This window comes from Ranitomeya variabilis, chromosome 3 (assembly GCF_051348905.1).
Source record: "Ranitomeya variabilis isolate aRanVar5 chromosome 3, aRanVar5.hap1, whole genome shotgun sequence".
NCBI classification, from domain to species: Eukaryota; Metazoa; Chordata; class Amphibia; order Anura; family Dendrobatidae; genus Ranitomeya; species Ranitomeya variabilis.
Genome location: NC_135234.1, coordinates 783,489,233 through 783,502,835, shown reverse-complemented (window position 1 = coordinate 783,502,835; position 13,603 = coordinate 783,489,233). Strand labels below are relative to the sequence as shown.

General features: G+C 47.0%; 1 protein-coding gene across 1 annotated transcript in view; it reads left to right on the top strand.

Annotated features, from left to right (window-relative positions):
- The window catches only part of LOC143817516 (uncharacterized), a 77,008-nt gene extending 72,763 nt beyond the window's left edge, over positions 1-4,245 (top strand). Inside the window, exons 9-12 of the mRNA XM_077298994.1 lie at positions 651-721; positions 967-1,084; positions 2,222-2,386; positions 3,019-4,245. Coding sequence (XP_077155109.1) covers positions 651-721; positions 967-1,084; positions 2,222-2,386; positions 3,019-3,783 — 1,119 coding nt within the window. The 3' untranslated portion in view covers positions 3,784-4,245. The remainder of the gene's footprint in view (positions 1-650; positions 722-966; positions 1,085-2,221; positions 2,387-3,018) is intronic.
- Positions 4,246-13,603: the final 9,358 nt, after the last annotated feature.

Genomic DNA, 13,603 nt, shown 5'->3' with positions numbered 1-13,603 from the left:
CGGGAACCTTTCTGCAGATAGCCTAGGTGTGGCGGAAGGCAACAGGACCATGCATGGTTGCAGGTAGACAGGGCAATTGAGACCTACCTAGCAGCCGATAGTCTGGGAGGGTCATGAGGTTGGAGAGAGGGACCTACCTGACTGCAGATAGGCAAGGGAGGGGATTGTGAGTGGGGGTGCAAAAAGGTCCAACCTAGCTGCAGTAGACAGGGAGAGGGGTGGTGGACCTGTCTTCCTACAGATAGACGGGTAGAGGGTGACAGAGGCCTGCAGATAGACAGGGGGAGGTGGTGGGGTGACAGGTGGGGACCTACTTTGCTGAAGGTAGGATGGGACTTACCCTGTTGTCAATGGAGTAACTTGAAACTTTTGGGCCACAAAGCAAATGCTCCAACGGGGCCCTCAATTATTGCAAGTCTTTAATAGCCATGGTCTTTTTATATAGGCAAAAGCGACTTTTGGGGCCCATTGGCTCCAAGGCACAGTTGTGATTGCAACCCCTGCACCTATTATAGTTACGCCCCTGAGAGTTGTAGATTAGGGAATGAAGGCTCAGACATGATTGTTGGGGCTTGCCTGGCTGTGACAAGTATAGTGGCAGGCAGATAGGGCTGGGTGGCTGGGACTTACCGATCTTCTTTAATACGCAGGAAGCCGAGAGAAACAATCGTTCACTTCTGACTTTCCCGGAAAAGCTGCCACACATCAGCCAGGCATCTCGGTGAGGATTTCTTTATATTGATCAATATAGCCTACATATACTCTTCCAAGGGGTTGGTATGGAGGTGATGGGGTTATATACAGGACGGTGGTCACATTAATACGTTGTGTTATTAGCTATTGGTTTGCTTTTTCTACAGTCTGTCGTGATCAGCTGATTCTCTTCCCCAAGTACATGAGGGTAAATCTATCCTCCAATTATTGGTGTGACCTTACACCAACCATTAACAGAGTCTTTCTATTTAGTATCACGTCCCAGGAGGTGGAGAGTGACTTGGAGACATTATCTCAGAGACTTCAGAGCACCAAAGAAGCCCTCCGAGATCAGCCAGACCTTAGACATGAAATGGCGCCATTCCTGCAGGTGAACAGATTCCACTTTCTACTCTTGGTAAATTTAAGGCCTGACTCACCCCAGCGACTAAACTCATACATGGTGAGAAACCCGGATCTGCGAAAGGGTTTCCTGTTTTGGAAACTTATTTTGCATCCAGGGTCTCAAACAGGACATGTCATTGCTGAGGTCCCATCACTAATGGCTGCAGGAAGTCACAAGTCACTACTGCAGGGCTAATGGATGTAATGCATATAATCGGTCAGCCATACAGATCACATCTACAGTGCGTCCACCACAGAGAGATCTGCAGCTTCAGGGGTTTACCCCGCTAAGAAAGGCTTGGTGGTGACATCCATCATAGATGTGCATTATTGACCGTACTGTCTTAATTCAGGCTTTTCCCAGAGCATTGTCTTGTACTCACGGAGCTGCAGTATCGGCCTCGGCCACGGACAGGAGGGGCAGATGAGTTTTTTGTTTCCTGAAATGGTTTTAAAGAGTTTTTCTTGAATCGTGTTTTGTTTCACAGTTTTGATTGGACCATGCTGATGAGTGCGTTCCTCCTGCTGCATGGCGCACTCATCATATGGACTGGGACACACAGCGTTTTTCACTTGCAATTGTTTTGCTTTTGCCCAATGCACTTTCCTCGTCTTGCGATGCCCAACTGTTCCACAGCACATACCCCGCTGTAGCAGGTCTAAATAACCAGGACGCTCATTGTCATATACAGAGCATTCCTCCACATCCAATTTATGTTAAAGAATGTTGTGATGAAGGTCCTGTGACGGACAGAAAACTTTCATAACCATTTTTGTCTGGATGCACAAATAAAAGGAAGCTCTATTTTGCTCACATACTGAGTGCCAAGTTTATTACATTTTGATGGGTTGGACGCCTGACTTGAGCACCAACAGCACCATTACTAGAGAGTGCCGTGTTTTTCTACACTATCTCAATAATGACAGTCACGTAGTTTATGCAATCCAACCATCAAGAAAACTTGGCTCCTGAGCCTTGTCTTCATCTTCAGATTGTACAGGAGTTAAATGATGGTGGAAGGACCGGCTAGACTTTGATCCCTCAATCTGCAGGGTCTCCTCTGTGTATAGACATGGTTGGATCTGGTGGGGTCACAAACTTTTTTTTTTTTTTGACTCGCAGGTGGCAGAGGTAGAGCTGTGTGAAGTGCTCTGCTCCTTGCAGAGTATGCAAGATGCTCGGCGGGCCTTAATGGACTATTTTTGTGAAGATGAGTCCAAGTTCCGGTTGGAAGAAATGTGTCTGGTCTTCACCAGCTTCTGCGCCAAGTTCATGTCTGCTATCCAGGTGAGCAATAAACCATTCATTTCAGGTTCCTGACAGATGCAGATTCACATGACGTTGGCTGTCATTTGGTGACAATTATTTACCACACAGTGATGATATTTTGGTTGATGTCTGGGATCTTCAGAAGAAGGAAATGTGGGTCTGAAAATGAGGTGTAATAAGAGCTGATGGTTCCGTTTGCAGATTACCTCCTTCATCCCCAGTCTTAGATCAGGATGGTCCAGTGCCTCGCTTTAATTACTCCTTTTATAAGAAATTGTAGCGAGACCCTCAGGTCGGTATTCCTGTTTAGATGGGGGGAAACCCCCTAAAGCTGATGTTGTGGTTTAGGACTCCCTATAACCCGGGCTGCCCCCTTCCCTCTTACGCTCATTTGAAGTCATTATATAATTGCAGACGGCGAGATGACCGGTTCCACCAAGTAACAGGTCATAAGATAAATGGACATGGTATCCTCGACATTTCTAATCCTGCCATAGTCTGCTCCATCTGTATTCGTTGGGTTATGCATTCAGTACAGTAAAGAGCTGGTCCTATTTCCCATGGTGTACCTCAAATACGACCATTTCTTGCTACTGTTTGTAAAGGACAGTCGTTATACATGAAATATTATCTAATCTTCTGCTTTGTAGGAGAACAGAGAACGTGAAAAAGCCGAACACAGGAAGGAGCGTCTAGAGAAACGTCGTTCTATAGCGAGTTGTTCCTCACAAGATAAAGATCTCCAAGATGTTGAATTGGAGTTTTTGATGCTTCGTCTGCCTCGCAGACGCCCAAGTCGAGGTCCACGACCACTTCCTCGAAGTCACTCAACTGATGTCCTTAATACTTCACCCACTTGTGGTACACTGTGGAAATCCTCTGCTGGAGCCTCAACCAACATGACTGTGGAGCCCATCAGAGAAGAGGATGACATTGCAGCAGAGAGCCAAAGTCATGGATTGAGGAGACCAAGAGAGGAGAGCACGGAAAGTGAAGGACATCCAGAGACTCCGGGCAAGATTAACAGGAGACATACCCTTGGTAGCCTCCCTTCTTGCAAAACTGAGGAGAGGCAATCTGTTCGTACCTCCCCAGTTGCATCTTCTAAGGATTCAATGATAATACCTTGTGAGACAGTCTCCAGTTCTTCTCCATGCACTACAAATGCTAATTCCTGCAGCCAAGTTCTAAAATCATGGACTGCAGATAGTTCCCAGAAGGACCCCCCCTCTCCTACCTTAGGCACCCCAAGCCCCTTCCGCCTGGGTGGACTCTTCCATAGGAGAGGAAGTTTAAAGAGTCCTGAACCTCTGACCATCCAACTAGCAGATGGCTCCCCAAGAGGAGGCAGTGAGGCCTCTGCACTTACCACCTTTCTAAGACGATTTGACAATGCGCTTCGCTCACCTAAATAGGGCACAAACTTTGGTGACATTAGGAAAAGACAGTGTCCATCAGTTATTGAGGCCTCGTGCAGACTGTCACCAGCAGGGCACACAATGATGGAGGAATCATTGCTTGGCTTCTGGGAGAGGCGGTAATACCCAGGCACTGATCTTTATGTTGGTTTTAATCACTGTCTGGTCATAGAGGTCACAGACATGACAGGACTATGAGCCATGGTTACTAGGAGTCCAGGAGGAGGAGTAACAAGCACAAGCAGGACTCTTCTGTTCCGCTCTCCTTATTTATAGCACTTTGATCTGGGACATTAGTAGAAGACACCAAACCAGCATTTTACAGTTCTTAATGTCCAACTGGTGTCCCCATCCTGCCCCTGGCTGGGTTAAACTTTAAATGTCTATCTCTTTCGTTTTAACTGTGAACAGGACAGATTGTATGAGGATTTAATAAAGTGGATTTGTTCTGGTGGAATTAAGCTCTCTGTCTCGCGGTGCTGTGGTGACGAGCCCTGTAACGTGTAGTAGTTGTGGCGGTGCAGGACTACTGTATGCACTGCCGGCAGAGAGTAGTCTTAGAAGGACACGATATGTCCCCAGTATGACCTGCAGGTCATGAGAGCATTTAGATTTGAGTCTGGCCTTCCCAGATGTTCGTCACAAGAAGCCCACACTTGGGTCTTCTGCAGGAAGGCAGTTGTCTGCCATTATTCAGTGCATGATCTCCCAGTAGTCAAAAGGTAAACACTGTGTGCAGAATTATTAGGCAAGTTGTATTTTAGAGGATTATTTTTATTATTGATCAACAACTATGTTCTCAAACAACCAAAAGACTCATAAATATTAAAGCTTAATATTTTTGGAAGTTGGAGTGGGTTTTTTAGATTTGGCTATCTTAGGAGGATATCTGTTTGTGCAGGTAACTATTACTGTGCAGAATTATTAGGCAACTTAATAAAAACCAAATATATTCCCATCTCACTTGTTTATTTTCACCAGGTAAACCAATATCACTGCACAAAATTTAGAAATAAACATTTCTGACATGCAAAAACAAAACCCCAAAAAATGAGTGCCCAATATAGCCACCTTTCTTTATGATGACACTCAGCAGCCTCCATCCATAGATTGTCAGTTGCTTGATCTGTTTACGACCAACATTGCGTGCAGCAGCCACCACAGCCTCCCAGACACTGCTCCGAGAGGTGGACTGTTTTCGCTCCCTGTAGATCTCACATTTTATGAGGGACCACAGGTTCTCTATGGGGTTCAGATCAGGTGAACAAGGGGGCCATGTCATTATTTTTTCTTCTTTGAGACCTTTACTGGCCAGCCACGCTGTGGAGTAGTTGGAGGCATCTGATGGAGCATTGTCCTGCATGAAAATCAGGTTTTTCTTGAACGATACAGACTTCTTCCTGTACCACTGCTTGAAGTCGTCTTCCAGAAACTGGCAGTAGGTCTGGGAGTTGATCTTCACTCCATCCTTAATCCGAAAAGGTCCCACAAGTTCATCTTTGATACAGCCCATACCAGTCCCCCACCTCCACCTTGCTGGCGTCGGAGTGGAGCTCTCTGCCCTTTACTGATCCAGCCTCTGGCCCATCCATCTGGCCCAACAAGAGTCACTCTCATTTCATCAGTCCATAAAACCTTTGAGAAGTCAGTCTTAAGATAAAACGTCAAGACTGGGCCAAGAAATATCTTATGTTTCTTGTTCAAAGGTGGTCGTTATTCAGCCTTCCTTACCTTGGCCATGTCCCTGAGTATCGCACACCTTGTGCTTTTTGTTACTCCAGTAACGTTGCAGCTCTGAAATATGGCAACACTGGTGGCAAATGGCATCTTCACCTTTGATTTTCCTCAATTCATGGTCAGTTATTTTGCGCACTTTTTGCCCAACATGCTTCTTGGGACCCTGTTGGCTATTTGCCATGAAACGCTTGGTTGTTCGGTGACCACGCTTCAAACGTTTAGCAATTTCAAGACTGCTGCATCCCTCTGCAAGATATCTCACAATTTTGGACTTTTCAGAGCCGGTCAAATCTCTCTCCTGACCCATTTTGCCAAATGAAAGGAAGTTGCCTAATAATTACGCACACCTTATATAGGGTTGTGATGTCATTAGACAACACTCCTCCTCATTACAGAGACGCACATCACCGGATTTACTTCATTGGTAGTTGGCTCTCAGCCTGAACAGCTTGGAGTAGGACAACGTGTGTGTGTGTGTGTGTGTGTGTGTGTGTGTGTGTGTGTGTGTGTATATATATATATATATGTATGTATGTATGTATGTATGTATGTATGTATGTATGTATATGTGTGTGTGTGTATGTATGTGTATATATATATCTCTAATATATAAAGCTGTATGTTTGTATGTCCGGGATTGGCATCTGAACCGTCGCAGCTACAGCCACAAAATTTTGCACAGTCACACGTCTGGACCCCGAGAGCGTCATAGGCTATGTTGTGAGGTGAAATTTTAACCCCGCGCTTTCCAATTCACTAAACAATTTTGCCCCTATCTACATAATGGGGAAAAAATGAAAGGAAAAGTGTTGGAGGCAAATTAACAGCTGCCAGATGTGAACAAGGGTGACTTAAAGAATGAGAGCGATGGCGCCAAAGAGTATATACTGTACAGTTGCTAAGGTGGGGCCCCGACATGGGATAATCACCACACCACCACGGGGATATGAACACACACACAAAATGCGCCACACACTACCACGTGCTCGAACACATATACCACCCTCAGCGCACATTTCACCACACATACACCAACCTCGCCACATAAAAGTTGAAACACAAAAGTCGCCGCTCAAAACGCGCCACGCGCAAAACTCTCCACATGCAAAACTCGCCACACGTGCAAAACTCACCTCATGGAAAACTCGCCACGCGCAAAACTCTCCACATGCAAAACTCGCCACACGTGCAAAACTCACCTCATGGAAAACTCGCCACACGCAAAACTTGCACACGCGGAAAAATTGCCACATGCACAAAAGTTGCAACACATGCAAAAGTTGCCTCACACAAAACTTGCACATACTCAAAAGGCACCAAACATAAAACTCGCCATGCGCAAAACTCGCCATGCGCAAAACTTGCTACACACAACTTGCTACACTAACCTGTCACATGCAACTCGACACACAAAAAGTTGCTACACACATGTCGCCACACGCAACTCAACACACACACACAACTTGACACACGAAACTCGCCCTAAAACACACACAAGTCTGGTATTATCCTTCAAAAATAAAAATCTGATTAATAAGCAGACAAACTACAAGAGCAACAAATGTACCATATGGGAATCCGGCAGCTGTCAGTCACATGACCTGTCTATTATGTGTATGTGTGAGCTAATATATACTGCCAGGGGGTGGGCTTACTGTTGGCTGGGGATTTATCAGGCTGCCATTTTAGCTTACAAATACTGAGGTAAAAATACTGACCAAATAACGTGTGAACGAGGTCTAATACAGGAGGAGATGACATACAGATATATACTATATACAGGAGGAGATGACACACAGGTATATACTATTTACAGGGGAGATGACACACAGATATATACTATATACAGGAGAGATGACACACAGGCATATACTATATACAGGAGAGATGACACACAGATATATACTATATACAGGAGGAGATGACACACAGGTATATACTATTTACAGGGGAGATGACACACAGATATATACTATATACAGGAGAGATGACACACAGGCATATACTATATACAGGAGGAGATGACACACAGATATATACTATATACAGGAGGAGATGACACACAGGTATATACTATTTACAGGGGAGATGACACACAGGTATATACTATATACAGGAGGAGATGACCACAGGTATATACTATATACAGGAGGAGATGACACACAGGTATATACTATATACAGGGGAGATGACACACAGGTATATACTATATACAGGAGGAGATAACACACAGATATATACTATATACAGGGGAGATGACCACAGTTATATACTATATACAGGAGAGATGACACACAGGTATATACTATATAGAGGAGATGACATACAGGTACATACAGGAGGAGATGACATACAGGTATATACTATATACAGGAGCAGATTACCTACAGATATATAGTATATACAGGAGATGACATACAGGTATATGTTATGTATAGATGACATACAGGTATATACTATATACAGGAGGAGATGACACACAGGTGTATACTATATACAGGAGATTACATACAGGTATATACTATATATAGGAGATGACACACAGGTATATACTATATACAGGAGATTACATACAGGTATATACTATATACAGGGGAGATGACATACAGGTATATACTATATACAGGAGATTACATACAGGTATATACTATACACAGGGGAGATGACATACAGGTATATACTATATACAGGAGATGACATACAGGTGTATACTATATAAAAGGGAGATGACAAACATGTATATACTGAGGTGAAAATGAGAGGTGTGAGGTGAAAATGAGGGGTGTGAGGTGAAAATGAAAAGGTGTGAGTGCAAAATGAGAGGAGTGAGGGAAAATAGTGGAGTGATCGGAAAATGACAGATATGAGGTCGAAATGACAAGTGTTAGGGGGGAATGAGAGGAGTGAGGGGGAAAATGAGAGATGTAAGGGGGAAAATGAAAGATGTGATGGGGAAAATGAGAGGCGTGATGGGAAAATAAGAGAAGTGAGGTGCTATAACTAACCACAGATATTTACTATGCCCAGGCAACGCCGGGCTCTTCAGCTAGTATATGTGTAGCGCCCCCACTGCCGCAGGGCCGAGGGGTACCCGGTACCGGGCCTCTGAGTCTCTGCTTCTGGGGTTGTCACGGCGGCTAGGCCCCGGTCCGTGACCCTGCCGTGGGGCGCTCAGTGAATGATCGGTGTGGATGTCGGTGCAGTTGTGGGGTGCAGGTCGCGGTAAATAACGAGGACACCAGGTTGCAGTCTCTTTACCTCTTTACTGGAGATCTCTGAGTCCTCAGTCCAGAATACGGTTCACCAGGCTGCGCAAGTCCGGCCGGTCCAATGGCACTTCCAGAGTTCTCTTCACAGGTGGAAATCGGTGCCTTCCTTCTTAGCGCTATGTGTTGTAGTCCTCCCCTGCTGTGCTTACGGAAAGTACCCCACAACTGTTGTGTCTGTTTCTTAAGTTCCCTCACAACTCGATTAAATGATGTTCTTCTAATCGTCCGTCCCTCCCTGATGTTACGGTTAGAACGGCACCCGTTTGTCGGGTAGGCCTGGAGTTCTTCCGGGACCCTAGAGACGCCCCTCTCCCGCAATTGCCTCCCAAGACTTCATAGGTGATATGTGTTAGACAGCCCGCCTTAAACTGACTGTCCTGCCGCTGTTTAGAGTATTGCTTGAAGCTGAATGTTATTCTACTCCCTCGGCGTTCCGGCCACCGGTAGTGCGCCTCAGTAGGGTGTTGCTTCGGTCTTACAGCACGACCCCTACTGGAATTCTCCTATTGCTTGATCTCGTTTCTCACTCAGCACAATCTATCTCGCTTCTAGTCCTTTCTTAGGGCACCGCCGCTATTCTGAGCAGGCACGGTCCCGTTACGTTCTTTCCAATGCCAAGCCTCTGCCAGGATCCCACCCCTGGCAGAGACCCTACTGTCTCTTCCTCCACAACACCCTCTGCCACAAGGTGTTGCTTCGTTCAATCCAGTCAGCTTTCTGATCTAACTTCCTGCCTGACCCCCGGTTTACCCACTATGGTGGAGAGTGGCCTAATGAATAGCACCCTTAGCTCCCCCCGGAGGCCCTGCGGTGAAATGTATTGGTGTCTGTGATACCTGATCAGATGAACTCCTTCAGTGCCATCGAACGCACCATGGCTCCCCATAGTGGCGGAGCCACAGTACTGCAACGACCAGGACTCTGGGGCGCTGCACTCCCCCCTGGTTAAACACAGTACTCCGGGACTGGGAAGAAAACAACAATACAAGTTAGCAAAAAGACATACAATTTTGTTGAGTGCAAAACAATAAGTATACTTGAACAGGCTTCCCTTTATGGGAGGTGAGGACACTTTAACGTTACAAACATAATTAAATATCATAGCAACATGCTATAATTAGCTTTTCTTACCCAACCGGGTATTCTACTAAGTGCAAACATTATTGACCAATAATTTAACTTTGCCTTTAAGGATATACACTCTTAATCCGCTAAAGACCTTCCTATAATCACATTATAAGGTATTTTAACTTTACATTCTCCTACTTTGAATCTGCAGGACCGCCTGTCCCTATGGCACCAGACCTACTGCCTCCCCTTTCTTTTACAGGACCGCCCCGTTCAGCCAGGGCTTACTGCCTTTCTCTACTATACATGGTATAGACATAACATTCCTTTCAATTAGAGAACATGGAGCCGGCTCTACTTGGCTCCTATTAGGACTCACTCACTAACCCCTACGGGTCCACTTTCTGTCCTTAGTAACACATTTCTAACTTTCTATGGGGACTCAGGGTTTACCTTCTATCCTCACCTTCATTATTACTTTCTTACTTTCACTTAAGCAGAACTCTAAATCTACCCCTACGGGCTTTCTGCATCTTTCTTTTTCAAAGAACATTATCTAGGTTTCACATCTTAAACAAATTGAACACACATAACTTTCCTGTATGCAAAGCAGTTACATTTCTTCCAGAGCATCATCATCAGCGTTTCTTCACATTTAACTAGTTAAAACACATACAACTTTCCTCATTCCAACATTACCATGGCATTACTGTTCTTAAAACAGTATCTCTCGTAAGTACGCTGTTGGACATCCCCTTTAAAAGAGGATCAAGTCTTTCTGAGGTAGCTCGTCTTCTCAGCCTACCAGTCTTTGTTCAGCAAAGGTTCCAGAACGGTATCTTCGCAAAGAGTCTTTAAATGAAACCAGTAGGAAGCGCCTTTAATAAGGTGCAAACTATTTACAAGAAAGTTTGGATCATGCACTGTTCATGATTTCTCAGTTTGTAAAACTTGTAGAAAAACAAACAATAAGGATCCCGGGTCAACTAAGGGATCCATAAAAAGTTAACCCTGGACGGGTTTAGCAGCAAACAGTAAACAAACAGTTAAAAGGAGAACTATTTACATTTTCATTTTTCCGAGGTTTATTCTTATTCAGGTGGCCTTGGCTCCTGGGCCCCGTCCACGGTGGCACGGATTCCAGTGGCAAGCCCCGCAGGGGCCACCAGGTCACTCGGTGTCTGGATTTGAAGATTAACCCGGCGGGCAAGCTCGGGAGCTACCACAAAGCGCACAGTGGAGACAGTAACAAGATCCGGCAACTCTGGACCAACCGTAGTTGGGGCCACAGGTGAGACTCTCTCAGACTCACATCGCTGTACCTTCCGGGCACGCCATCCTTGCGCATTCTGGTGACGGGTGTACGTCACCTGATCTCCCTCCCGTAGTGACTCGCCTTCCCGATCACAGCAGGGAGTTTCCACGTCGTAGCCAGCAACGAAGATGCCAGTAGGTAGACCCGACTCCCAAATGGAGCCCCATCCTTTCTTGGGGTGGAAGGCCGACACAATTCCTCGTCTTACCACATCCATTCCACCATATATCAACTTCTTGCTTTGCAGTTCCCGTTTTTCAACTTCGTTGCGCTGCCCCCAGTGCTGGAGCACGCATTGCTTGTACTGGTCCCAGGTAAGTATCGCAATAGTGAGACCGTCCACTGGAACCCCATCCTGCTCGACCCAGGGGGTATCCCACCGAAACATCACTCCACTTGGGTCCATTTCTATGGGCTCTCCCCACTTAGTTGGTAATGGCGGTAACAACTCCCCCATCGCGCTGGGGGTGAGGACCGCCCGCTCAATTGTGAACGAGGAGTTACTGTTGCGGGGAGGGTCGGTCACGGGAGCGGGATCGGGCATGGAGGCAGGGGTGTCTTTCATACCTGCGCCCGATGTGGTTTCACCGATGTCGATCCGTTCCGCTGACAAGGACACTGGAGGCGGCTGCAGCCCGGACCACGGTTCCTCCTCGGCAGCCTCCGGATGCGGCTTCGCTCTCCATGGCTCCTCCTCCGCTGGTTCCGAGGTCGGGTTTGGTAGGTTCAGCTCCTTCACCGGCGGTGGACGCGAGTCCGCCTCTGATGGGTAAGGGCAGGCCGGGATCACCTCGCTGTTGCTCGGGCACTTGCTGCTCATCGTCGCTATCGGGCATTCGGCAGCAACGCATGCAACTGGCTCCGCCATTTCTCCGAAGTCGGGCTCCTTCTTCACCTCGTTCCCGCCGTCGCAAGTCAGGGGGCGGTTCTCTGCTTTGGGGCAGGTCATCTCTTTGCAGCCAGAAGCGCAGGGAGCGGTATCCATTTCTCGCGCCATTCTGGTAGTCTCCTCCCATAGCACGCCCTCCTTCTTCTCCGAAGTAGCAATGGCGGCGGCTTTTGGCGGGAACTTCTCTTGGTCAATGGTAGCACACAGTCTTTGCAATAAAGTACAGTTCAAGCACAACAAATCACAGTCTCTAGGCACACATGACCTGATTCTTCAGGCTTAAGTAGATCCTGTTCGTGACGCCAAGTTTGTAGCGCCCCCACTGCCGCAGGGCCGAGGGGTACCCGGTACCGGGCCTCTGAGTCTCTGCTTCTGGGGTTGTCACGGCGGCTAGGCCCCGGTCCGTGACCCTGCCGTGGGGCGCTCAGTGAATGATCGGTGTGGATGTCGGTGCAGTTGTGGGGTGCAGGTCGCGGTAAATAACGAGGACACCAGGTTGCAGTCTCTTTACCTCTTTACTGGAGATCTCTGAGTCCTCAGTCCAGAATACGGTTCACCAGGCTGCGCAAGTCCGGCCGGTCCAATGGCACTTCCAGAGTTCTCTTCACAGGTGGAAATCGGTGCCTTCCTTCTTAGCGCTATGTGTTGTAGTCCTCCCCTGCTGTGCTTACGGAAAGTACCCCACAACTGTTGTGTCTGTTTCTTAAGTTCCCTCACAACTCGATTAAATGATGTTCTTCTAATCGTCCGTCCCTCCCTGATGTTACGGTTAGAACGGCACCCGTTTGTCGGGTAGGCCTGGAGTTCTTCCGGGACCCTAGAGACGCCCCTCTCCCGCAATTGCCTCCCAAGACTTCATAGGTGATATGTGTTAGACAGCCCGCCTTAAACTGACTGTCCTGCCGCTGTTTGGAGTATTGCTTGAAGCTGAATGTTATTCTACTCCCTCGGCGTTCCGGCCACCGGTAGTGCGCCTCAGTAGGGTGTTGCTTCGGTCTTACAGCACGACCCCTACTGGAATTCTCCTATTGCTTGATCTCGTTTCTCACTCAGCACAATCTATCTCGCTTCTAGTCCTTTCTTAGGGCACCGCCGCTATTCTGAGCAGGCACGGTCCCGTTACGTTCTTTCCAATGCCAAGCCTCTGCCAGGATCCCACCCCTGGCAGAGACCCTACTGTCTCTTCCTCCACAACACCCTCTGCCACAAGGTGTTGCTTCGTTCAATCCAGTCAGCTTTCTGATCTAACTTCCTGCCTGACCCCCGGTTTACCCACTATGGTGGGGAGTGGCCTAATGAATAGCACCCTTAGCTCCCCCCGGAGGCCCTGCGGTGAAATGTATTGGTGTCTGTGATACCTGATCAGATGAACTCCTTCAGTGCCATCGAACGCACCATGGCTCCCCATAGTGGCGGAGCCACAGTACTGCAACGACCAGGACTCTGGGGCGCTGCATGTATATATATGTATATATGTATATATATATATATATATATATGTATGTATATATATATATATATATATATATATATATATAT